The 25043-nt window shown below is 30.0% G+C and overlaps 2 protein-coding genes across 2 annotated transcripts; one reads left to right on the top strand and one right to left on the bottom strand.

Annotated features, from left to right (window-relative positions):
- Positions 1-1488: 1488 nt before the first annotated feature.
- Positions 1489-4238, bottom strand: LOC106769897 (cyclin-dependent kinase inhibitor 4). Its single transcript, XM_014655693.2, has 3 exons — positions 3665-4238; positions 2087-2290; positions 1489-1979 (listed from the first exon to the last, which is right to left on the bottom strand). The coding sequence occupies exons 1-3, from the start codon at positions 4069-4071 to the stop codon at positions 1910-1912; spliced, it is 681 nt and encodes a 226-aa protein (XP_014511179.1). The 5' UTR covers positions 4072-4238; the 3' UTR covers positions 1489-1909.
- A 13550-nt stretch (positions 4239-17788) lies between these two features.
- On the top strand, positions 17789-24954 carry LOC106772446 (polyadenylate-binding protein 1). Its single transcript, XM_014658848.2, has 6 exons — positions 17789-17988; positions 18077-18179; positions 18281-18351; positions 23113-23304; positions 23391-23509; positions 24494-24954. Exons 1-6 carry the CDS (start codon positions 17875-17877, stop codon positions 24537-24539), a joined length of 645 nt encoding a protein of 214 aa, XP_014514334.1. The 5' UTR covers positions 17789-17874; the 3' UTR covers positions 24540-24954.
- The last annotated feature ends 89 nt before the right edge of the window (positions 24955-25043 follow it).

The raw sequence follows: 25043 nt of genomic DNA, 5'->3' as shown, positions 1-25043 counted from the left end.
ATCAGAGCATCTAAATAAATAATAACAAAACGTTATTATAATAAATCGGAATAATGTAAAATTGAATCCCATAACTACTTTCTTGGCGTTCCTGGTTCTTTCAGTGGAGAACTTTTGTGTTTGTTTTGGTTTGATTTTGTTCAACTTTTCATTCGATTGCGTACTTGAAAAATTATAACATTCAGTAGATAAGAAAAGTTCGATTCCGCCGTGACCAAAAACATCATTGGAACTTTTGTTCTCACTCATTGGCATGCCTCATAATCTAAATCTGCTCATGTTAGAAAGAAATTGTTAGAAAATCTTATAACATGCACTTGCATTTGTGAATATCCAAAAAATAAAAATAAATACTTTTATATTAAGGTAATTAAATTACATTTTTTTAATTAAAAAATGTATTATCAATAAAATGTTTTTTATTACCTTTTTCTAAGTCTTCACATATAAAGGTAATAAGTGTGAAGTTGCTGAAAAGAAATAACAATTAAATTTTTTGTTTTTATTTATACTTTGAATGTTAGGAGAGAAAAGCAAGAAAACAAGACAATAGAAAAAGGAAATGTCACAAGATCCTATGTCTCTTATAGGAATGATATGACTTTGGCATATTTAAAAGTTTTACAGTATTTTGCTTATAGCAGAACAGAATACAATATTCTTTAATATTATATAATGTGAAACTAAAACTAAATTAGAAAATACTAACATTGAAGAGATAAATTTTATTAACACTAATATTAATGAATAAGAATGAATTATATTTATTAAATTATAAAATATAAAGTTAATATAAAATTGTGTGTGTATATAAAGCATCCATCAGGTTGAGTTCAAATCTCTACGTTGCTAATCATGAACAATTTCAAACTTTTTTTTATAGTAACAGCTAGCAAATATATCAACCGGTTTCAATCCCGTAAATGCAAACTCTAAGTTGATAATACTAGTTTTCCTGTAAATTAAAAATTAACTTGATTTTTAAATAAAATCGAGGCGAATCAAATAGGACAAAAGTAGGAAAATAAATCACAAACCAAATTAAATAACTTGTGAAACACGTTCTATTCAAAGTGAGCATGACCAAGTCTTCAAGTTTACAGAGAATCCAAAAAATAGTAAAATAAATTATAAGGCAGTAAGGCGAATAATAAGTTCCATAAGAAAGGATGAAATTATGCTTGGATGCTGAATCTGGGCATGCATCATTTTCCAGTTTGCAAATGTCTCCCACAATGTCAGGTTATTAAATGTTGTAAAGTCATTCGTGATTATATGATAACAGAGAAGACAAAACATTCCATGTTAGCTTTGCCCCACCACTTTAGGACGATTAAAAGAGCACCAGATTTAAGCAATATTGCTAAGGGCCACAGAAACAAACAGCTGGAATTATCTAAAAACAAATGAAAGATTCAATGTCTTGATTGGAAATAAGACCAAATATATTATAAAGCAGAAGACGGATGGCACAGGAAGTGACAGAAATTTAGGTGGGGGAATCGGGTCTTTATTTCTAAAAGTTTGTTCAAGTTCCATCAGTACAAGTATAGACAAAGATAAAGATAAGTAAAATACAAGAACAAGAGAAAACCTAAGTAAATTCCTGTACCTCATACTGACCTAATTTGACTTATCCCTAATCCTACGCGCTACGGTCCCTTCCCTTCCCTTCCCTTCCCTTGCCCCCTTAAAATGATCTGTTAGACAAAGGACTTTGATTTGTATTGTTGTGTAATCATCACCTCTGTAAAGTTACAGACCATTAGTCTACACAGTTTAAGACTCCTACTTTCTTTACATGTAAATAGAAGGTGATGGAAAAGGGAAATATCGCCACCACCGCTTCAACAAATTCTACCCCTGCTGCTACTTCAAAGATGTCTTGATGGAACACTACCCCGTCCTTCTAGGGTTTCAACTTTTCCCATTCAAATCGCCCTGGGAGTGGCTTCTCATTCACAGGATCAAAGTTGTACCTGCAATGAACTCACATTATATATTAATGAACTCCTCGACATATGTAACAGACATTGCAATTAACCAAGAAAGAAATAAGAAAACCAATAAAACTGCTACAGCGTACTTCTCAATGAACTTCCTTTGCTGGGCCTCTTCAACTTCAGCAAAGAATTCATCCATTTCGCGTGAAGTTGGGATTTGCCTTCTATTTGCATGCTCGGTTCTTCTATTAGCATCAGTTGAGCAAGTAGGCCTGGTAGTTGAACCGGGAGTTCTGACAGTATCAGGGTCCCTTATCAAACTGCAAGGTGTGGATTCTCGAGTGGTTCTACAGCAAATAATAAACATAAAATTAAACATTGCAAATTCCAATAAATAGCAATTTAAACCAAACTACTAGATAAGAATCACTAAAAATTAAGGCGTTTTAATGGCAAAGAATAAGGTAATACCATAACAATATTTCAGGTAAGACTAAGTCAGCCTTAAAATGGCAAAAAGAATATTGCTCAGAAATTGAAGGCTGACCAGCACAACATTTAAAGCAAAAGAACACAGTTACAAATTCATTGTACATATAACGATTCAGTTATGAGAATATTCAACATAAATAAAACATGAGGGGAGTTTGGAGGAAAATGGACATTGCGTAATGACTATCCCTTCTCTCCATAGTTTGTGCATGTCCCATCATTCTCTCAGTAGATTAAAAAGAAAACTGAATGAATGGAGTATTGTTTTTTCTCCATCTACACAGCTGTTATTATTAATACAATAATAAGAATAATAGTATACAAAATTAATGTCTCGTGAGGAGAAACTGGTGAAATATTTCAATAGATAGTTGATGAAACGAGTAAAAACACCACAATGATAAAAAGAAAAAAAAAAAGGTGTGAACTTTCTGACATATTTTTATCAAATATAAACATTTCCGGCCAATAAAAACAAGCCTGTATAAAAAATGAAGTATCATGGTGGAATAAATTTTGTAGACTATTTTCTAATAAGCATCTTCAAATAGGAAGCATTTTCAGTGAATACCAAGAGAACATGTACACTGAAAATGGTCACTCGACCTTCCCATATAGGGACTATATTAAAAGCAAAACATATTTCTCCCTTGGAACCCTGAATTGATGAAAATATCATAGAAGATAATAAAGAAAACACTTCAACAAAAAAAAATAGCCAAAAAATTTCACAGAAATTGCACGCATAACTGAAAAAACTGCGAAGGAAATCCTCATACCACAAAAAAAAGGAACACAACACAACCGACGAGAAAACAAAATTCCTGCATTCAATCATCTTTGGGGCACATATTCCGGAAAGGAATCGAATTACATTGCGGCGTACAAGGCCATGAAGCCTAATAAATTGATACAAAAATCCTTTGCCTTTCAAAACAACGTCAACTCAACTGAACAATCCACCGCAAAACCAGAGGGAAAGCAAAAAAACAAAGAGTTTCATATTCACGTTTTAGGACTTTGCCCCCCTCACACTCTTTCCAACCAAGATAAATCGCAAAAATAAACAATACCCCCAAAATACAGGGCATTCACAAACTCGAAATTTGTTTTCCCAAGCAAATGCGAAATGGTAACAAAAATTAAACCAAAATAACCGTAGACATCTTTAATAGTTCAAAAATCGAAACAAAATCGAGTTAAATTTGAAAAGGGGAACGAAGACCCACCTATCTCTACCTTCAAAATCCAAAACATTTTCCCCAAACGACGCTTCCTGGACCTCAGCATTCTCATGCAAAGCACTCTCCTCCTTGTGGCTGCGCGCTGTGAGCGCAGCGTCATGCTCCGAAGCGAGTCCGAGCCTGGCAGGTTCAGTGATTGGAGATTTAGGGTTCGGGTGTTTGTTCCGCCTGGGAGAGTGCAGCAAAATCGGAGGCTTCTGGAGGCGACGACTCCGGAGCTGGAGGTAGGAATCGGATGAGGGAGCTAGTTCTGGCTGAGGGTGTGATTTCTGAAGCGCTAGGGTTTTGGCGCGGGTTCGAACTCCCATGTAGGAGGTGGTGGCGTTGGTGGTGGTGGATTCCACAAGCGCCAGCTCTCCCTTTGGCTTCGCCTTCTTCATGTACTTCCCCATCTGATACTCAACTGCCGCCAAATCGCACCTCGGAGCGACGGCGAGAGCAGCGGAAAACAACGGCGGAAGCTGAAGGAGAGGGAGAGAGTGGTTTGGTTTGTTTTCCGGTTGTTTTTGTTTTGTTTGGAGTGAGAGAGAAAGGAAATAATGGTGAAAGCCGTGGGAAAAGGAATATGGGAATATTTTTGGTATTTATATTATTATTTTATTATGTATTTGTATTTATTATACTTTACTTAATGCTTAATTAACGTTCTGTAGAGTATAGAGTACGCTGTGCAAGATGGGGATAGATGATTCCTTTTTTATTTTTATTTTCCACAATGTTCATGTCCCGTGATAATTAATATAAAAAATGTAAAAAGAAAAAATAAAATTTATTTATTTTGTTTGAATTTTCCAAATTAAAAAATATTTTTTTTAGGTGGGTGGGCCAAGGGTAGGCATTATTGGAATTTCGCTTGCACAACATGTTGGACTCGCCTTATTCTTTCCTTTTTTTTCTTTTTCAATCATTTGAGATAATAATTTTCGCGGAAAAGATAAATAAGTATATTCAATCTGGCTAAAAAAATATTTAATTTTGTTTGTGTTATACATTTATAAAAAAAAATCTTAAAATAAGTTAAAAAAAGTTAAAATACTTATAAAAAATTATAAGAATTCTTCATGTACTCAAATAAACTTTATAAAAGGTCCCTCTTAGCTCTCTCAATAATTTTTTTTTTTGTTTTTAGTTTTTTCTTTATGAAAAAAAAAATGTTCAGATTTCACAGTCAACTAATTTTTCTTCTGCCTAGTCAACTCCACCGAGGGTACAATTGTAACTTCATTCACGAATTATAGATTCAACTTGTGGTATTAAGAAAGATAAGTATTTAATTATTAGTGCCAGTGAAATTTAATACAATTATGTTCTTATTTTAGTGCGCCATAATGATAAATTTGATGATAGTAATTGTTATTATTATAATCATCATTACTTTAATGAAAAATTAATGCAGGTGAAATTGGTGTCAAACATTTAAAATTATCAATTAATCAAAAATCAGTATAATAAAAAAATAAATCATAATTTTATTTTTAAAATTATAATTCATTATAGAGTCTTAATATTTATATTTTCTATATAAATATTTCATTTTAATTTTTAACTACATGTTTTTAAAGAATATTTTCATTGATATCGTTAAACTTTAATTCACTTACGCTTAAAACCAGAACCTCCATATGATAACATGTCCCATTCTAAAAAGATTGTTTTAAACGCGCAAAAATAAAATCAATTGCAGTAATAATTTTAGTAATATTGTCGTCTTTTTGTTTTTTGTTTTCTTTCATTTTTTTAATAGTTATCCTGATTAGAAATCTAATAAAATATTGCAATAACTTATCACTTTTCTAAGGGTGCCATGACATAAAAAAAATAAATTTTTTCCCTTTTATATATTAATTTTCTTAAATTTAAGATAGCAATAATTTTAAAAAGTTATCGGTAAAGGAAAGGAGAGCTCCATCAAATTAACTAATATTAAAATGAAAAAATAATTAAACATTATAATAAATCATTTATATTTAGTCTAATAGTGATGATCGTGTAAATATTTAAATGGTTTTACACTATTATTCAATATAAAAAATATACAGTCAAATGATAATCAAATACATAACTTTTTGAACATGATAGCTTAACTTCAGATAAAATAGTATTATTTTACTTATATGTATTCTTTATACCAATATAATGTATAATAGAATTTTTTATTTAAAATAATTTAATTTTTAATAAATATTAAAATTTTCAAAGAATTGTCGCAGCTACAGAATTATCATCCACTAAATTTTTTTTATCTCATTTTGTATAAATTAACCATGCATTTTATTTCTTTAATGATGAAATCTTTACTAACTCAAAAAACCAATTAACAAACATAATTGGGTTTATAGATATTTTTCTCTTAGTTGAATTGATGTTTCAATTATGATTTGTGTTGTAAAACATTTAAAAGTTATGAAATATAAATACCAAAAAATGAAATATATCTTTTCAAAACAACAAAATTAAACAAAATAAAATAAATATTTATAAAAATTATATTTATTTTCGTAATCCATACATTACATATAGGTATTACAATTTTTAATATTATATGAAGTATATTTAAAAACTCTTCTAAATTAACTCAGCTAACTATTATCAGATTTTAAAATTTTTGATATTTTTTAATTCTGTGTATCAATTAATTTTTTTTTTTTTGTAATTTCCATAATTGTCAAGTAGTTTATATTGGTATATCTATAATTTTTTTTAATGTTGTTAAATGATTGTACAAAACAAATAATTAAATTAAAATAAATATTTAATACTTTTTAAGGAAATCTTTTATTGCTCAAAAGGCTCATATAACTTCATTTTAGATAACTAGGTAGGTATAGTGTGGTCTGTAATAGAAAAAGTTAGTAATTTTCATAAAATTGCATTGCTCTGGCAAGCTAGTGAGCTATACAATTTGTTTGTATCCAAACAAAACTTATGTAAAAGTTGGGAAATAATTGAGTTTTTATATATACCTAATTCATTAAAAAAAATGCTGAATCTACCTTCATTATCATATACATCAACATCATAATCAAATTTAATAATCACTTTGATATAATTCATTTTTTTTTTCTGCTTAAAATTCACTATTGAAAAATTATACATATATCCGGATGTTTACTTGAATTTACGAGTATAATGTTGGATTATCAAGCAATAAAAGTGAAAAATTTAGCAATTATATATCATTTAATGCCATTTTATCATAATTAAAATAGCATTTAATGATTTTTAATCATATTTATGCACAATTTAAATAAACGTTTAATGAATTTAATTTGTATGTGATTAAATTTTATTAAAATGCAAATGCATATTAATGAGAAGAAAGATTAGTTTCTTATGGTGTTTTCGTATTAAATATATTTTTAATTGCAATAAATGTGATTGTAAGTTTACTTTTAGTCCTCGAGTAAAGGTGTTACTTTAATTTAGTTATTTATTTATTTAGTCTACATAATTAATAATAATTAGTTTGGGAATAAAAAATGAAAGTATTAAATTAATGGTACATTTTTATTTAAAAATTATTATTATGATTTTTTTTTATAATGATATTTAAATAACTTTTTTTTTTATAACATTTGAACATTGATTATGTGACAGTCTGTGATTGGTCGTAAATTACTACATAACAGTGTTTATGATTATTATTATTGATTATGAAGTAATTTACGACTAATCACAGATTGACACGTAATCAATGTACAAATATTTTGTCTAAATATCATTATCTTTATTTATATATTACTTTTTTTATGACATATTTTTGAATTCTTGTTATATAATTTATCTTTTAATTCATCAGAAATTTTTTAAAGTAAAAAGTAATAAATAAATAAATAAAATATGACTTTAAGTATATTAAAGTATGTTTTTTTTACTAATCATTCTTTTCTGTAAAATAAAAAATCGATTTAATTAACTTTTTAAAACGATATTAAAAATAAAAAATACTATTATTCGATCAAATCAATGACAAAAACACTATTCAAAATGTATTAAAAAAATAAGAAGGATAATATTTACATTAAATTGTAATATATTAAAATTAAAATAATTTTAATATAATTGATTTAATTTTTTATCAGAATATATTTATTTTTAAAAAATTACAATAAGTATAATCTAAGTATGTTTTTTTGTGAAATGTAAATTTTATTATAAGTTTGATTTGTAATATTTTATTTAATTTTTTTCTTTCTAGAAAAACTTTACAAAAATTATTTATAGATTTTGAAATATCAGCATTATTAAAATGTCAAAATTCATAAAATCTAATATAACTTTATTGAAAAATATATTAAAATAATTAAGAAGAAAAGTAATAAAATAAAATAAGGAATTATAATTTAAAAATGCGTTGTGAGGATATATTAAATGACAATTAAAAAATGTTAAATATGAATTGGTCACAATCATTATTTAAAAGAAAATAAAAATTATATATTTTAATTAAATGGTATGTAAATTGTGTATGAATTAATCAACATATTATATATATATATATATATATATATATATATATATTAATAATGAATAGTTGGATATATATATATATATATATATTACAAAAAAATTAGATTGCAACGTTCAAAACTTTAATTGGCAATAATGTTCAAAATTATTTTTTTATTTATTTTATTCTTTCTTAGCTCTATAAATAAAGAGTACTTCCAAAACACACCAAATTAATTTCTTATTTTCCTCTTTTATGAGTTTCATTCTTTAGTTCCTTTCTTCTTCTAAAAATATACGTTGGGTTATTCTTATATTCTGTTTAGAATTTCTTGCTAGTTATTAGATTCTCATAAGTATTCTGAGAAGTTCTTGTTGTATTTTGGGATCTTGCACAATATACTGCAGATAAATCCTTAGAGACGGTGAGTTTACACGTCTCAGGAAATTGCTATTCGAGATTTTGTCAGCATTTTTACTGCAATCTTAAAGATTTATATTTCAATCTTATTACTGTCAAAGGTCAAAAAGGTACGGAAAACTTACCTTTATTTTTTATTGTTTTATTGTATGATGAATTTGGAGATATATTTGATTTTCTTTGAAAGCATGGAAAAACTTATCTTTGTTATTTTATTTGATCATGTGATGAATATTGCTATATTTTTAGATTGTTATTTTTCAATTAATTATTTGATGACTGTTAATTAAAAGTTTGAATGCTTAAAATCCATGGTTGGATATTCGTGATCTGATAAAGTGGTTCTTGAATTTTGGTAAGCTTTGTATGTATGAATCCGATAAATATCAGTTTACCATTTTTTTTTTGGGTTTATGATTCTGTCATACATCGCATTGATTTCGTTTTAATACATGTATAATTTTTGAATATTAAAGAGGGGAACAATTTTTTAATAGGGCAACAAGAGCTTATGCGTTCTGCGGAGAGGGCCTCTGCATGTTGTGGTGAGGGTTTCGTTTCGGGATTTTTCGGTTTTTGCTCTTGCGTGAGACTAGCAGTTTGGGTGGATGATTTTGATTTCTCTTCTGATTTTGAATTTATGGTTTCTGTGATTGCAAATTGATCTTGCAATTTGAGATTTAAATTTGGGTTCCTGAACTTGTTTCTGAAATTGGGTAATTTGCAATCTGCTCTTGCAAATTGGGATCAGGTTTTCAAATGGGGATTTTGTTTTTGTTTTTGCATCTCTGATATTGAAAGTTTTGAATTCTTTTAAATCTGTGTTTGTTACATCTTTGGGGTTTGATCTCACGATCACACTGCTATGTTTTGTGGTCGGTTTCTACGTGTTAGGGTTTCGGTCTGTGGTGAAAGTGGTGGTTGCACCAGCGGAGCAACCATGTTAGGCCTCTAAACTAGCAGTATTGGGTTTCTAGTCTGGACTATGGTTAGAACTAATTGGGCCTCTAGGCCCAGACTTGACCTTGAGCGGTTGAAGGTGACCCAAAACCAAAAATAAGAATAAGAGAATTTAAAATAAATCCTCTGTCTCTAAAATTAAAGTAATGGAAAGTAAATTATTTGATTGTTGACATGAATTAATAAAAATAAATTGTAAAGGGAGAGAGAAGAAAAGATTAATTTATAAAAAATATCATTATTGATTTAGTAATTTATTGGCAATCAAATTAATTTAAATTAAAATTGAAAAGAGAAATTAATTTGATTCAAAAAGGAAGTTGATGAGATTTAATTTAATTGGGAATTTGATTTTAATGATGGATTATAATAATAAATGATCTATTGTTTTGGAATGATATTTATTTATTGTATGTCATTTATATTGTTTAAGTGGAACCCATTGAGCACATTGTATTTTTGAATGAGATTTTAGATAATGATGAATGATGAATGAATGATGTTAGATAGAGAATGATAATGAAATTGTTGATAGAACAACTATTTCTAGGATCGAACTTTGAAATGAAAGACATGGGTGAAGCCAATGTAATTTTAGGTGTTAGAACTATTTATAGGATCAAACTTTGAAATGAACGACATGGGTGAAGTCAATGTAATTTTAGGTGTTAGAATCACAAGGAAGGGAGATAGTATATTACTATCTCAAGAGCAATACATTGAGAAACTTCTTAAGAAGTTTTAGTATTATGTTTTCAAACCTATGAGTACCCCTTATGATGCTAACTTTAAATTAGTGAAAAATAAAGGAGAATCATTATCTCAGTCTCGGTATGCCCAAATAATTGGGAGCTTACTACATTTAATGAACTTTTCTAGACCTGGTATTGCTTATGCAGTAGGTAGACTGAGTAGGTACACTCAATGTCCAAATCAGGAACATTGGGATGCACTTGCTAGGCTTTTGAGATATTTAAGAGGTTCAATGGATTATGCCATTGAATATAGTGGATTTCTCGCTGTACTAGAAGGGTATAGTGATGCTAACTGGATCTCTGATTCAGATGAGACAAAATCCACTATTGTTTATGTATTCACACTTGAAGGTGGTGCGATTACATGGAGACAGGCAAACTATTATTGCAAGATCAACAATGGAATATGAGTTTGTTACTCTCGAGATGGCTGGAAATGAGGCTGAGTGGTTGAAAAACTTCTTAGCGAACTCCACTAGAAATGAAACCAACCCCATTGGTATAAATACATTGTGATTGCCAATAGGCAATAACTATAACTAAAAACAAGAATTTGGTGAAGCAGTTGCTAAAGAGTGAAACTATTTCCATTGATTATGTGAAGTCAGAATGGAATCTAGCGGATCCTCTGACAAAACCTTTGGGAAGACAAATGATATTAGAAACATCGAGGAGAATGAGACTTAAGCCACTTGCAAACAAACAAGTGATGATAACCCAACCTTTGTGATTGGAGACCTCATAAATAAGGTTCATATGGGTAAAAATAAGTCACTTGTTAGTTCTGATAGCACTAAATTGATTTTAATCAATTATGTCTCTTCCTATGGTGTGTGTGTGAAAGTGCTAGAGACTGCATTATTGAAAGGTTAAACTTTGTCATTAAAATTTTATGTGGTGAAAGAATTTTAGCTTAAACAAAGTTTTTAATGATTTCCATATCCCTTATGGGTGGTGTATGGTTTGCAGCATACACTCGATCAAATCACCTATATGAGTGTCAAGTAGGGCCGCTTGCATGAGATCTTGACACGATCTCTAGAGCACTCGTGAATATCGGGCACGCGCATGACTTAGTAAGCGCAACACAATGATAACAACAAGGATTGTGGGGGTGTATTGTGATTGATAAACCTCTAACACACGTCAAGTGTCTTTGGTTCATATAGCTTGCTATACTAACTACATTGTGTGTTAAGTATCTCAATCGAAGACTAGTTCATGTAGCTTGCTATACTAACTCTGATGCATTACATCTTATGAGACTCAAGATAAAAGTTTCTTATCTTTCTTTTAGTATTTGAACTATTTGAGTCAAAGATTTTTCTTCAACTTTCTTTTGCAATAAGTGGGAGATTGTTGGAATAATGAATAGATTATTGCAAAAGAAAACGTTGGATTACAATGTTCAAAAGCCAATAATGTTCAAATTCATTTTCTTAAGTGCTCCAATGGTAAAATATTTAATGGTTTTAAATTTTTTTTATTCTTTCTTAGTTCTATAAACAGGGAGCACTTCTCCCATCCCAAAACACACCAACTTCATTTCTTATTTTCTTCTCTTGTGAGTTTCATTCTTTAGCTCATTTCTTTTTCTAAAGATATTTTGGGTTATTCTTGTACTCTGTTTAGAGTTCCTTGTTAGTTCTGAGATTCTTAGAAATATTCTGAGAAGTTCCTATTGTATCCTGGAGAGTTTGCGCAATACATCGTGGATAAGTCCTTAAAAACAGTAAATTTACACGCTTTAGGAAATTGCAGTTCGAGATTTTGTCAGCATTTTTACCAATATATATATATATATATATATATATATATATATATATATATATATATATATATATATATATATCTTTTGTAATGTTCATAACATGTATATTTACATAATTGATTTGAGGAGGTATACATCATAAATATTAATAACTTTCATATTATAATAAATGCATAATAATACATGTATACATTTTTATAAAAATAGGTAACTTGAATTATTTATTTCTCTTAAATAACTGTAAACTAAACTTTCAATTAGTGTTGTTTAAAGGTTTGATGCATTAGGGGTGGATCACTTAGTGAACCAACCTAACTTGACATATTTATTAGTGGATTCAAAAAATTTAAACCTGACCCAACTTACGGATTAGTGGATTAAACGGGTTGGTTCATTGACTAACTTAATTACAATTTTTTAAAAATAAAAATAATTACAAACATTTCGTAATTCAAATCTAAATAAATTTTTCACTCAAAAAATGATATTAAACTCAAGATAATTCAAAATAGTAAAAAAGAGTACAAAATAATCTTTCCTAATATACAATCATGGTAGTCATGGTGAGTGAGGAGAGTATTTTGAAGGGTTTCATAAGATAATGAACTAATAAAATAAAATTAGGTGGGTTGGTGAGCCAACCTAACTTATTAATGATTCAACTCGGATGAGTCATATTTAAATAAGCCGAATTAAAAATTGATTCATATAAAAAAATATATTTTTTTCAAATCCAATCCAATCCAAACCCATTATGAATCAAATTAACACGCGTATTGTAATCATTTTCACAGTTCTACCTCCGATAAACACACTAAAATTCCATCAAACAATCCATATATACAAAGTTCTTTATTCTAACATTTTCTTTTGGATTCTCAGAGCCCGAATGGAAAATACCCACCATTTTCCAAACTTCAACAATTACTTACATAAAAAAATCTCAACGTTACAAAGGAGATTCTCATAAGGAAAAAGGGTGAGAGAAAGTTTATATGAGTGGAATTACTGTGTCTACCAAAGAGCATTGAGTTGGGAATTAAAGAGAAAAAAAATAGAATAAGTCACAATGGGTCAAGGTTTTGCATGAAAAAAATTGGTATATTAATGAGAGAAAAAAAAAAGTAGTATAAAGAGGACTTTTATAGTGGAAGAATTTAGGAAGAATATCTTAAGGTTGTAAGTAAAGTAAGTAAGAAGGGTTATCAAACATGCATCAACTTTTGATACTATTGAGTCCCAACTCCGTGCTTCTAATAATACTTTTCTCTTGCTTCTCAAAATGACCATGTTTATGCTGTTTGAAAATTGAAAATTAGTCAGACTAAGTAAATGGATTAAAAAAGCAATTTAATGTTTTGGTTTTCTTTTAACTTTGTATTTCGTTTTTTTCCTTTTTATCATTGTTTGCAATTTTAGTCTTTAAATTTAGAAAACGTCAAATTTTAGTAGAATAATAAACTTTTCATGTGTTTAACTTATTTCATCTTAATATGAATCATAAATATAATATCTCAGTTTAAGGTATCACCATCAAATAATCTAATAATAAAAAATATAAAAAAAATAATCCATTAATTAAAATATATAAAAGATTTTAGGTTTAACTATTATAACTCCTTTAAAAAATTTGCAAGTTATTGGAGCGTGATAGCTCTTTATTGCTTAATTGTCAACCATATATAATGGTTCTGTTTTTTTTTTTTTTTTTTTTTTTTTTTTTTTTTACTTTTCTTCCATTTTTTTTATAAGTTTACCCAATTTTTATCATGAAAATAATAGATGTAATATTCCACTTTAACAGTATTTAATTAGTAGAAGAATTATAATGTATTCAATATAACCAATAATCAATTTAAGGAAATACACATAACTATAACACCAAAATATATACATATAATAATTATATATTAATGAGAAGTGAGATTACACTAAAACAAAATATATAATTGAGTCTTTCAAAAAATGTTATAAAAAGAAAAGTAATATCTTGTTTTATGTTTTAGCACCATCCTCATCCTATACTTAATCAACAGAGACATCATCATTTACTCACATCATTGAGATGATCATTTCAAAGAAGAAGACAAAACAAACAAAAATAGAAGGATAAGCTAATTTACCAAAGAATATTCACATAATAGTAATATAGAGGTTCACAAATATACAAAGTTATAGCAACCAATCATAAGACATGTAATCATTCATTATAGAATTGACCATTTGGATACATGTATTGATGTCAAACTCTCACAAGTAATACATTTGTGGTGGCCTCTATTGCTCTACAAAGCCACTACCAACGAGTTTCACCCTACTACACATAAGGTTAGTTTTTTAACGTCTTAGGTCAAGGTAAAGCTCTTAGACAAAAACATCATGTTTCTCTCACCATATATCTCACTATTCTCTACTTGAAATATGATGATTATTAAAACGCCAAGACAACCCCTGATACAAAATTATTGCATTAATACATACACTATTGAAACTATTACAAGAAATTTCTCTTTAAAAATCCTTTTTCAATATACACCATTCATACTCACATCCATGTTATACTTCACGAGACATCACAAATCCACAATAAACATACATATAGTCCATAATAAACCACTTCAAAACAAACTAAGGATAAGAAAATCCCAAAAAAAACACATTGGCACTCGGATTCATGCTCAGTGCAAAAACTTTCGCAAAAGAGTTACACAACGTCAATTTTGGAGCTCAGCATTACAACTCTCGCAAAAAGTCTCGCTCAAGGAGACCAAACTATTGCTCAATGAAAAATGATTAAATTAGTTATAGACCTACAGTGAAAATGGTGTTGAACAATACCTTATCACTCTGCTCAATGTCATATCATTTGCAATGATCACTTTGCAGTAAAAGATGATGCTCAACAATATGAAACATAACTACTTCTAGACTTACACAATACTTTCATAGTTATTTTAAATAATTATTTTATTTTTCTAAATAATTATTTTGAATATAAATTATTCCAAGATATATAGGTTTATCTAATTGAATGTATCCAAAATATATTTTTTTCTTGCTTGTTTTGCCCTTTACTACCGTGAGTGATATACAAGTTCTTCAATCAATATGTAACACACCAGGTTTTTTTTTTTTTAACATGTTTCTGATTATGCTAAATGGTAGTTGATCATTGACACATAGAAATCAATAAAGAAAAAAAACAGAAATAATAAAAAGAACTTCAACAAAATTAACTAGAATAATCATTGCCAAGGGTTAATCCATAATTATGGAAAAATGGAATTACTCACACTTGTCCATAAACAATCTCAAAGAAACCATAAAAGAACAAAATCACAAACCAGAATAGAGAAAATAAACAACAAATTCTTAGCTCTTGGTACCTTGTTTGAAATGTAGTTCTCATTTACTAAAAAAAGATATCTTTTATTTACTATAAAAAGCTCATAGACAAGCTAAAACTTGTTCAAGTCCAAATGCAAAATGCAACGAAGTAAATAAAATTAAAAGACCTGAAGCAACTTAATGGATGACATCCTAACTTTTTTTTCCCCCTAAATATGGTTTTATTGTAGTGCATTAGGTCTTAACTTAGTGCTGGAAAATTGTATAATAATATTAGAACAATAAAAAACAATATGTTTAAACTAAACATAATTTTAATATTCAAATGTAAAATGATTACAAGACTGTTTAAGGGAGTTTCTTTTATTATATTGTTTTTATTTTGCACGTAAACAAATGAAATCCTTCTTAATAATTAACACACTGATATTTGATTATGTTCTCAGATTACAAATTTTGGATTATTAAAGGATTATGCAGTAAAATGTTGGATGCCAACAAAACTTGTACTCATAGATTCCTATTTGCCAATAAAATTTATGATAAATACTAAATAAGTATCCTTAATGGATACTTGTGTGTAACGATTAAAAATATTTAATTACTCGTTTGATAATATGAATATCACAAAATTGACTCATGGATATTTTTTACTTGCTCATAATTTTTTTATTTGATTTTTTATTGAATAATTATTGAGTTTTATTTTAAAATTTAAAAAAAATCAATTAATTAAGATAAATTTATTAGTGAGATGGAATATTAATTAGTGATGGTTATTTAAAATTTGAATTTATATATTTTTTTTTATTTAGATAATATATTGAAGTTGTTTTTAAAAATATAAATTTTAAAAAAATTATATTTTATGTCAATCATTCAAATTTGCATTGTATTGATATTTTATGAGTAATTTAATTTGAATTGTATTTTAAAATTAAATTGTTACTTAATTTTATATTTTAAATATTTGTTTTTAAGTAATTTTATTTAAAATTAAAAATATATAAAAATATATACGAATATTTAACAAAAGTTTTATGTACATATAAAAGAACTTCTTATCATGGATAGAAACCTCATACAAGAGATCAAAATGACACATTCAAAATTCAACCACAAAGGATTCAAAAAACACTTTATTAACACTTTAACCTTTTCTTTTTGTATGATTTTTGCAATTTAATACTTTCCAAAATTGTACCTCTTTTTGATAGTTGATAATTATTCCTCACATTTACATATGAGGAAAATCTTTTAACATGTATGCAAAATTTGGATCCTACGTATAATTCCACATTATACATATTTAATAGTTGCCCAAATTATACATAATTCCACATTTGGTTCATGATTTGTTTTTACTACTAAACTTTTATGCAAAATGGAATAGAAAAACAATTTAACTATTTGTTCTTCTATATGAAAAAGCCCAATACAATTAACTTATATATATCAACACTTACAATACAACTTGCATGGTATACACCTAAATCACAAGTTGCTTTTTCATTGCATTCTCCATTATATTTTTGACAAACATACAAAAGATCATAACAATAATATTGATATATTTTTACATATTTTAATATACAATTATGAGACAATAAAAGTTATATAAGTTCTTATGGGTTAGGCTTCCGAAAAGTAAATGCATTTTGGTGATATGGGTAGCCAATTCAATTCTTTTAAGTTATCCTTCAACTGTATAGTCCCATACCTATACAGTCTCCAAATCCCTCTCATTCTGGTGTATGTTCGATTCGTCCATGTGTCCCTTCCATTGGAAGCCTGCCAGGAGCCGCTCCTTCTTCGTGCCCCCTGCACCATGCCTCTTGCACCGACGATCACTTCCCACCCTCATCAGTGCCCGGGTGTCACATGTTATCTTCTCTTTAAAACAACGATTTAAAATCTTTTACCATGATTTCAATAAAACAATTTTTATTTTTTTAAATTCAACAATTTATAAATTAGTTTAAATAAAAAAAATTGTATTTCAAAATTAAACTAATGTAACATTAATCGAAATTAAAAATAAACTACTTTTTTTTCAAAAAATAAAATAATTATTTGTCAAATATACTAATTTACATAAAATAGCTTATTCAAATCAAAAAATAAAAATACTTTTGAAAATTTTAAATGAAAACAACATAATAATAGCATATATTTTTCTTAAAAATACAATTTTTATTTATATAAATAAAATTTATATGATTTTATTACTCTATATTTGTTGACTGATTTATACAAAATATTTCTAATTGAGGAACTAATTAATGGTTAAAAGTTATGAATATTTTCTCTTCCTTTAACATGGTAATTCTTATACACATATATTATGGATACTTTTGAAAGAACTTTTTTTTTTTACTGCATTCCTATAAAAGGCGATAAGATAGAATGTTTGAATAAGATGAGAGTTAGGGTGTAGGAGAAAGGAAAATAAAGATCAGTTGGCGTGACAGAGAGCAGAACAGAAGAGGGAATGGAGCAGGAAGAGCATGAAGTATACGGTGCAGACATTCCCGACGAGGAGGTTGACATGGACGCCGACGCCGACCAACAAGACGACCAACTTCCCTCCAATCACACAACCAAGGTTAGTTAGGGTTCGCAGTTAGGTGACGCTGCTTTTCTTGTTTTCTTTCTCCATAAAGTTGTATAAACTATTTTCGTCAAATTCTCAGGAATTGGAGGATATGAGGAAGAGGCTGAAGGAGATCGAGGAAGAAGCTAGCGCCCTTCGCGAAATGCAGGCCAAGGTTGAAAAAGAGATGGGAGCTGTTCAAGGTAGGTTTATTTGTTTTATTCTTTCAGATCTCTTTGATTTTTAGCGCTATTTTTGTGTATTGACTTCAATTTTTGTATTTTTTGTGGTATTTCGTTTAAAGATTCGTCTGGTCCATCTGCAACTCAAGCTGAAAAGGAAGAAGTGGATGCTCGGTCAATCTATGTTGGTAATGTGAGGGTTTATCTTTTCTGTTCTTCCTCCTTTTTCATTTATACGGTGCTTTATAATCACTTCGAACACTGTATTACTTGGTTGATTTGACTGTTTGTTGGTCTGTGCTCTTCCATATTGATGCTTGCTAGTTGTTGGTCCCTTGTTCCAGTGCTTTGATAACTTTAGGGTTTTTAAGGACTTTTAAGGACTTTTGTTTTTTTTTTGTTGCTTACGAATTCACCTTGTTGATCAAATTCTTTGACATTTGTCTTGTTGGTGACGGATTATGAAATTTGGATCTATGAGGTATTGTGATGATAAATGTTGCTTAAGTTTTCCTGCCGCACGCTGATAAAAATTTGCGCAGCTTGTTGTCAAATGGTGGCAGATTCATGGGGTTGTTTTAACCCATCACAGAAGTCACGGGAGACATATCAATGCATCTGGATATTAAGGGAAACATATACGCTATAGTCCTAAAAAATTTCTCAAGATCTCGGTTCTTGATCTAATTTTAGTCTGTAGTAGGAAAGAAAATAATAAGCGGTTACCAGTAACTGCTAGTTGTTCTGTTTTTTCTTCTTGAAATGCAGGTTATACATTCCTGGATATTAATTGTCCCTTTTGGAAGGTGTGTAAATAGCGCTCTAGATCCTTTGTATACAGGCTTAGCATAATCTTGTAATTTCAGTTAATAGTATAATCTTTAAATTACCTTGATCTGCAGTATATTGAGACAAGGATTCATCACCTGCCTCTCTTTTCTCTCTTTGGACAGTCCCCGCTAAAAGTGAACCACTGTGATAATGGTTGTTAAACTTGAGCTTTGATTGGTAGTATTCCACAAATTTACTAGCTCATTCCCCCAAATTAAGCTAACACATGCAAAAATCATTTTCAAGTAAGCTTGAGTGAAATCACGTGGATTGTATAGGTTTGCACTAGCTGCAAATTGGAGACCAGTTGTGTGAGTCTATCAAGGTTCCCTTTTCAGACCAAATGACCATCTTAACTGTTTTGAGGAATGAATGAAACTGAATGTGAATGTTTAAAGGCATGGCTCTCTGCTTCATTGCTGTTAAATAGCTGTTATATTGCTAGTGTTGCAGAATTTCTCAGACTAATGACTGTAATTCAGTCTGCTGTTGCTTCCGTGATAGATGTCTTGGTTGCAGCATGCACCTTATATGCTTTTGTCGTCTGTGGGGCGAATTATTGGCCTACTGAACTTTTTAGTTAATATTAGGCCATTTTTTGTGCATTTTATTTTATCTGAATACTATACAGCTTAATTTTGATCCCAGATTTAAAAGACTAGTCAAATTCACTTTCCTCTATATTTTCAATAAGTACTTAGTCAATTGACATTGCATCTTACTTATTCCCGGCTTGAGGGCAAGATAGGGCATGTTGTTCACTTTTCGATTGTGTGAAGCTGACCCAAGTGCATTATGGTTCATGCATTGTAATTTCCAAGACTTTGTTAATTTCTGTTCCCAAAGCTTGATTCTGTGAATCTATTCAGTGAGTCCATCAATCCACCTACATGGCTTTTTGTTCTCTGTTACCAATGTGTTCTCAGCCTCTTTCTACTGAGTTTTCTCTATTCTCAGTTATGAAAAAACTAATAAATTTGGTTTTCTGGTTGGATAAAGCATAGTATTTCGAACTTGTAATAGTATTTGTAATTATCCCATCTCTTTGTTCTACAGACATGCTGTTAAATCTTTAAACAATAAATATTTTTCAATCCTACTTCTTTGTAGAAGTATAATGTTTTGAGCGCAGGTGTTCAATGTTTATCATTTGGATTTTTTCGCTTTCATGCCAATGACCAGTTGAATTGATGAAATTGATTTCGTCAAAAATTCCATTCATACTGGACTAATATTTTTAGTGATATCAGGTTATACTAACTAGCAAAATAATTGGTATAATTAGGTTATTATTGGCTTTATATATTAGAAATTTTGATGAAAACGAATTAGATTGAAACACTGGGAGTTTGAGTTATTTACAGGAAGGAAAAAATAGAATGTAACTTTTAGAAAGTGGACTTTAAGCTTAATTTGTCTTTAACAAAATCGAGTTGTTACATTAAGTTTGCTCTCACTTATTTACTATAATTTGATCATATCTTTGATTAATGTGGGATCATCAATACACCCCTTCATGTTGATGACTGGATATCCCAATTGCAACCAGGTATTTGTGGATAGTTTGGTAGTGGCCTAACGTTGGTTGATACTAGGATATGATATGATATTATATTATAAAGTAAATTTTAAGTCTAACTCAATCTCAAAATTATAAAATTGAGTTTGTGTGAAACTTGCATCGTCTTATATATTATAGTTTGACTCTTTCTCTCTCTCTCTCTCTCTCTCTCTCTCTCTCTATATATATATATATATATATATATATATATATATATATATATATATATATATATATATATATATATATATATCTGATGGATGTGAAATCTCTAATACTAACAAAAAAGAAACAAACAGGAAAAGGTGCAGAAGACATGGTTAACTTAATAATAACCATACCAAAGTACTTAATAGTGCGATATAATGTAGAGTCATGAGGCACAGCCTTTTCCGAGACCCTTAACTTTGTCAATTCAACTTCTTATCGTAGTATCTCTATCCATTGTTTATACATGCATGTGCTTCCCCCTTCTATTTTCTCTTTTCCATGAGTCACATCAAACTTCAAACTATAAAGATAATATGAAGCATTGAACTAAAACCTTGTGTTTCTGTGACATGAGTGGCTTATTTATATTGACAAAAAGAAATCAATGCAATAAATATTAGGATATTTGATATCCTCTAGTAGTAAATGTACGATCCTAAAATAATATACATTTTATCTCGATATTTCTTATTATAAAGATATTATCCTTATTTCTATAGTTATAACACTTTTACCCAAGCTAGGACATATAAGTCGTCTTCAGCTTGCCTCAACTGTGATTGATCCTTGGTCCTTTTAGAGATTTAGTGAATGTCTGCCAACTACATACTAGAATTGACAATTCTAGTATTGATATCTTCAAACATCATGGGTATCTCTACATCACTCATTAGGGCCATGCAAACCAGCCAATCAGGTCACCCATCTAGTGCCTACCTATGCATATACATGTGCATAAGCAATATATCTAGGATCCACCACCCCGCGAAGAGTCACCCAAGAACGACATATGTCATGCATCTCAACTTTAATCATATATCTATCCAGAGAATATATAATTAATCTCACCTTTTATACATCATATCATCAATAAAACATGTATAGAAGCATACACCATATATGCAAACATCAAGTCTGACATAACGTCATGCTTGAGCAACCTTAGCAACATGCACAAAGCATTAACCATTTCGATTGAGCAAAGGTCTAACCAATTGAGCGAAATGCAATTTGAGAGCAGCACCCTCCGGAAGCTATCCTTGCTCCAATGGTCGTCTCATCACTTAAGTGTCCATAGCTTGAGTGTTGCAGCTAATGCTTGAATGACATTCATGTGTTGAAACATCATCCAACCAGTTCAAGAAGGCTCATTCACTGTCTTGTAATGTTTGAGCGGCCAACCAACGCTTGAGGACCAAGGCTATGTGTCATGTAGTACTTTATGCTATGACTTGTGTACTTTGCCTCATGCCACACGTAAGCATTAAAAAACAATGTTTGAGCCACATGCCACATCGCAAGTGTCTAGCCTAATGCTTGAGCGATGGGCTTCCAGAGTAGAGAAAGTTGTCTTGATATCCCTTTTGTGCATTCTACAAGCCCTCGCTTTAGCTATACACCATGATACTTGAATGACCAACCCATCCCTTGAGGAACTTAAGGCTGTTAGTCCAATTAATGCACAATGCTTGGCCTCGCTCAAGTGAGAACATGTTGCTGTAGTGATACTTTGCCTGAGAGCAACCCAAACCCAAATTTCACGTGAATTTCCTAATGCAGAGGGAATATAGTGTGAGGAGTTTTAGAAGACTTAGATGTCAGAATGGACTAAGAAATAACTGTCTAACTTTTATTTATAGATGTCACGTCTAATTCATTATAAAATCTAACATTAAAATATTACTGGGTCTTACAATATATTCCTTTTCAAACAACAATAGGATGATGGGTGAACCACAAGTATAATGTATGTGAGTAGTATAAATTTAATATGTATATATTTTCTATTATCTTCAGTTTAGCAGCCATATCTACCTTGTTGTTACAGTGTTGCTGAAGTCAGCTACTATTCATAGTTTACAACTCTATGCTTATGTCCCTCGTAGCTGAAATGTGATGATGACCCTAGACATCTCTGAAAACTTAGACCCTTTGTTAGAAAGTTTTAAGGCTGCAAGATTTGGTGAAACCTATATTGTGTAGATTTACTGAAATACTTAAGTAAATTAAAAAAAAAAATCAAATTTATGGATCTTCTTAAGCTACAAGACCTATCATTTGCAATTATTATGGAAATCTTATGAATTATAATGGGACCTATTATTGATTATTCAGACCAACCTCATACAGACTTCATGTTGATGCTAATCTTAAAACTTAATCCATTTTCTACTTTCCACAAAATGACATTAATGTATTTAGTAACCTGAATGTGATAGGACTAGTGTTTCTTATGGTCACTTGTCTACCGCATGTGTAACTTTTCTGTTGGATGCTTTTAATTTAATTATAATCTTATATAGCTTTAATAGTGTTTTATTTTATTTGTCTGGTTTCAAAATTATGTTTCAGGTTGACTATGCATGTACGCCTGAAGAAGTCCAGCAGCATTTTCAGTCCTGTGGAACTGTGAACAGGGTGACCATACTGACAGACAAATTTGGTCAACCAAAAGGGTTTGCTTATGTAGAATTTGTGGAGATTGATGCAGTTCAGAATGCTCTCCTGTTAAATGAATCAGAATTGCACGGTCGACAACTGAAGGTCTTCACCATCAATTAATTTTTGTAAATTCAAATCAATCATTCCGTGTTCCTTTGGCTATACTTGAAATCTGTTTTTCCCTTCAGGTGTCAGCCAAGCGTACAAACGTTCCTGGAATGAAGCAGTATTATGGAAGAAGACCTACTGGTTTCCGATCTAGGAGGCCTTTCATGCCTGCTCCATTCTTTCCACCGTATAGTTATGGGTAAGCAATTATTAGAAACTGGATAGAATGAATAATTTATCTTGGATCCGTTTTCTCTTTCCCGTCTATGATTTGTGAATTTTGATGACTTAGTAAAAAGTTTTTTCATTGAAATGGTGCCTTATTTCTGTTGTTTCAAAGTAACGAATATATTTGCTTGTAGGTGTCGTTACCTTTTTGTTTACAACTTCGTAAAAATGTATGTTAGGCTATAGGAACCTCATGTTGAATATGCAATTCTATTACGATGACTACCTAACAACAAAGCAAATGCTTCGTTGATCTATTTGTTTTGATTCTTATGGGCACATACTTACGTACAAACAAACATATAAGAAAGCAATACAATTGGTTTTAGACTTTTTTTAATTCTATTAGTCTTCCTTTCATATTGGCAAAAAACTTTATAATGCTATCTTACAGAGAGAAAGACACGAAGGAAGTTTACGGGCCCTACACACATGTTGGGGCAAATTATAATTGTTGTGATTCTTTCTCAACATTAAGTTGACGTGTTTCTTACACGAAAGGATGTAAATCCAATTTAAAACTACATAGATTTAAGTTCCATATTGGTGAGCTTTACTACTCAGTACTAGAGTTTGAATACTGCCGACAGCACTTTGGCCAGGATAATGCCATCAGATGCTAATCGGGGGCTAGCTCTGCACCCAAAAGACGTAGCAATACCATGTGAGAGAACACCGCACTCCCAACCCACAAAAAAAAAAAAACGAAGAAAACCATAGATGCACGCAACACGTTTTTGAGTCAAACCTGTTCTCACAATTGGAGGATAATAAATCATATCATCAAGTGAGAATAGATATCACTTGATTTGAACTCGATAATGTGAAAAAGTTTAATTTAATGGCAATGTATGTTTTGATTTCTCTGATTTGTAACTATCTGATTTTTGGATAGAATGCTGTTCTTTGTTCCCCGGACCTTACCTTGTATAATTTATTATTTTTTTTCCTGCAGAAGGGTTCCAAGGTATAGAAGACCCACACGATACAGGCCATACTAGTGCACATTCACAGTTTGATAGGTGATCACATTTATTTATGAGACCAGGCGTTGTTAATTTGCCATTGTAATAATTTTCGTTGGTGAAGCAAGAACATAAAGCTTCCTTTTCACAGAAGTTTGATGCCCTCGCCAGTTAACGCTGTAGAATGTATGATGCGGATAGTTTGATCACTTTATTAGCCCTGTTGAATGTTAAAGCTGTAGAATTTGGGACTCAAGGGATGAAGGCAAAATTTCTGTAGTTTATTAGATTGAACATCAAAATTAGATTTAGTGATGTTGGATTTTTGGAAGACTTGATGTTAACTGTGTTGGAATTGGTTATAGCTAGCTTTAAGTATGTGTGCTGTTGCGTGAAATATCCTTATCATGAAATTGAGTTATTAGAAAACGATATTATTTATGAACTTTCATACGTTGTGTTCCATTCTAATGCGTTTGGTTATTGTTGCGATGCAACAATTTTAAGCATTATAATGATCGTCAAATCAGAATATAGCGA

The sequence above is a fragment of the Vigna radiata genome, chromosome 8 (genome assembly GCF_000741045.1).
Source record: "Vigna radiata var. radiata cultivar VC1973A chromosome 8, Vradiata_ver6, whole genome shotgun sequence".
Lineage (NCBI taxonomy): Eukaryota > Viridiplantae > Streptophyta > Magnoliopsida > Fabales > Fabaceae > Vigna > Vigna radiata.
Note: the sequence above shows the minus strand (reverse complement) of the source record. Positions and strands in the feature narration are given on the sequence as shown.

Excerpts from the sequence above, each read along its gene's own strand:
- LOC106772446 (XM_014658848.2), top strand. The coding sequence starts at position 17,875 with ATGGAGCAGGAAGAGCATGAAGTATACGGTGCAGACATTCCCGACGAG. Across the intron at positions 17,989-18,076 it reads CCTCCAATCACACAACCAAG|GAATTGGAGGATATGAGGAA; the intron begins GTTAGTTAGGGT and ends TCAAATTCTCAG. Across the intron at positions 23,305-23,390 it reads TGCACGGTCGACAACTGAAG|GTGTCAGCCAAGCGTACAAA; the intron begins GTCTTCACCATC and ends TTTTCCCTTCAG.
- LOC106769897 (XM_014655693.2), bottom strand. The coding sequence starts at position 4,071 with ATGGGGAAGTACATGAAGAAGGCGAAGCCAAAGGGAGAGCTGGCGCTT. Across the intron at positions 2,291-3,664 it reads GATTTTGAAGGTAGAGATAG|AACCACTCGAGAATCCACAC; the intron begins GTGGGTCTTCGT and ends TATTTGCTGTAG. Across the intron at positions 1,980-2,086 it reads CAAAGGAAGTTCATTGAGAA|GTACAACTTTGATCCTGTGA; the intron begins GTACGCTGTAGC and ends AGTTCATTGCAG.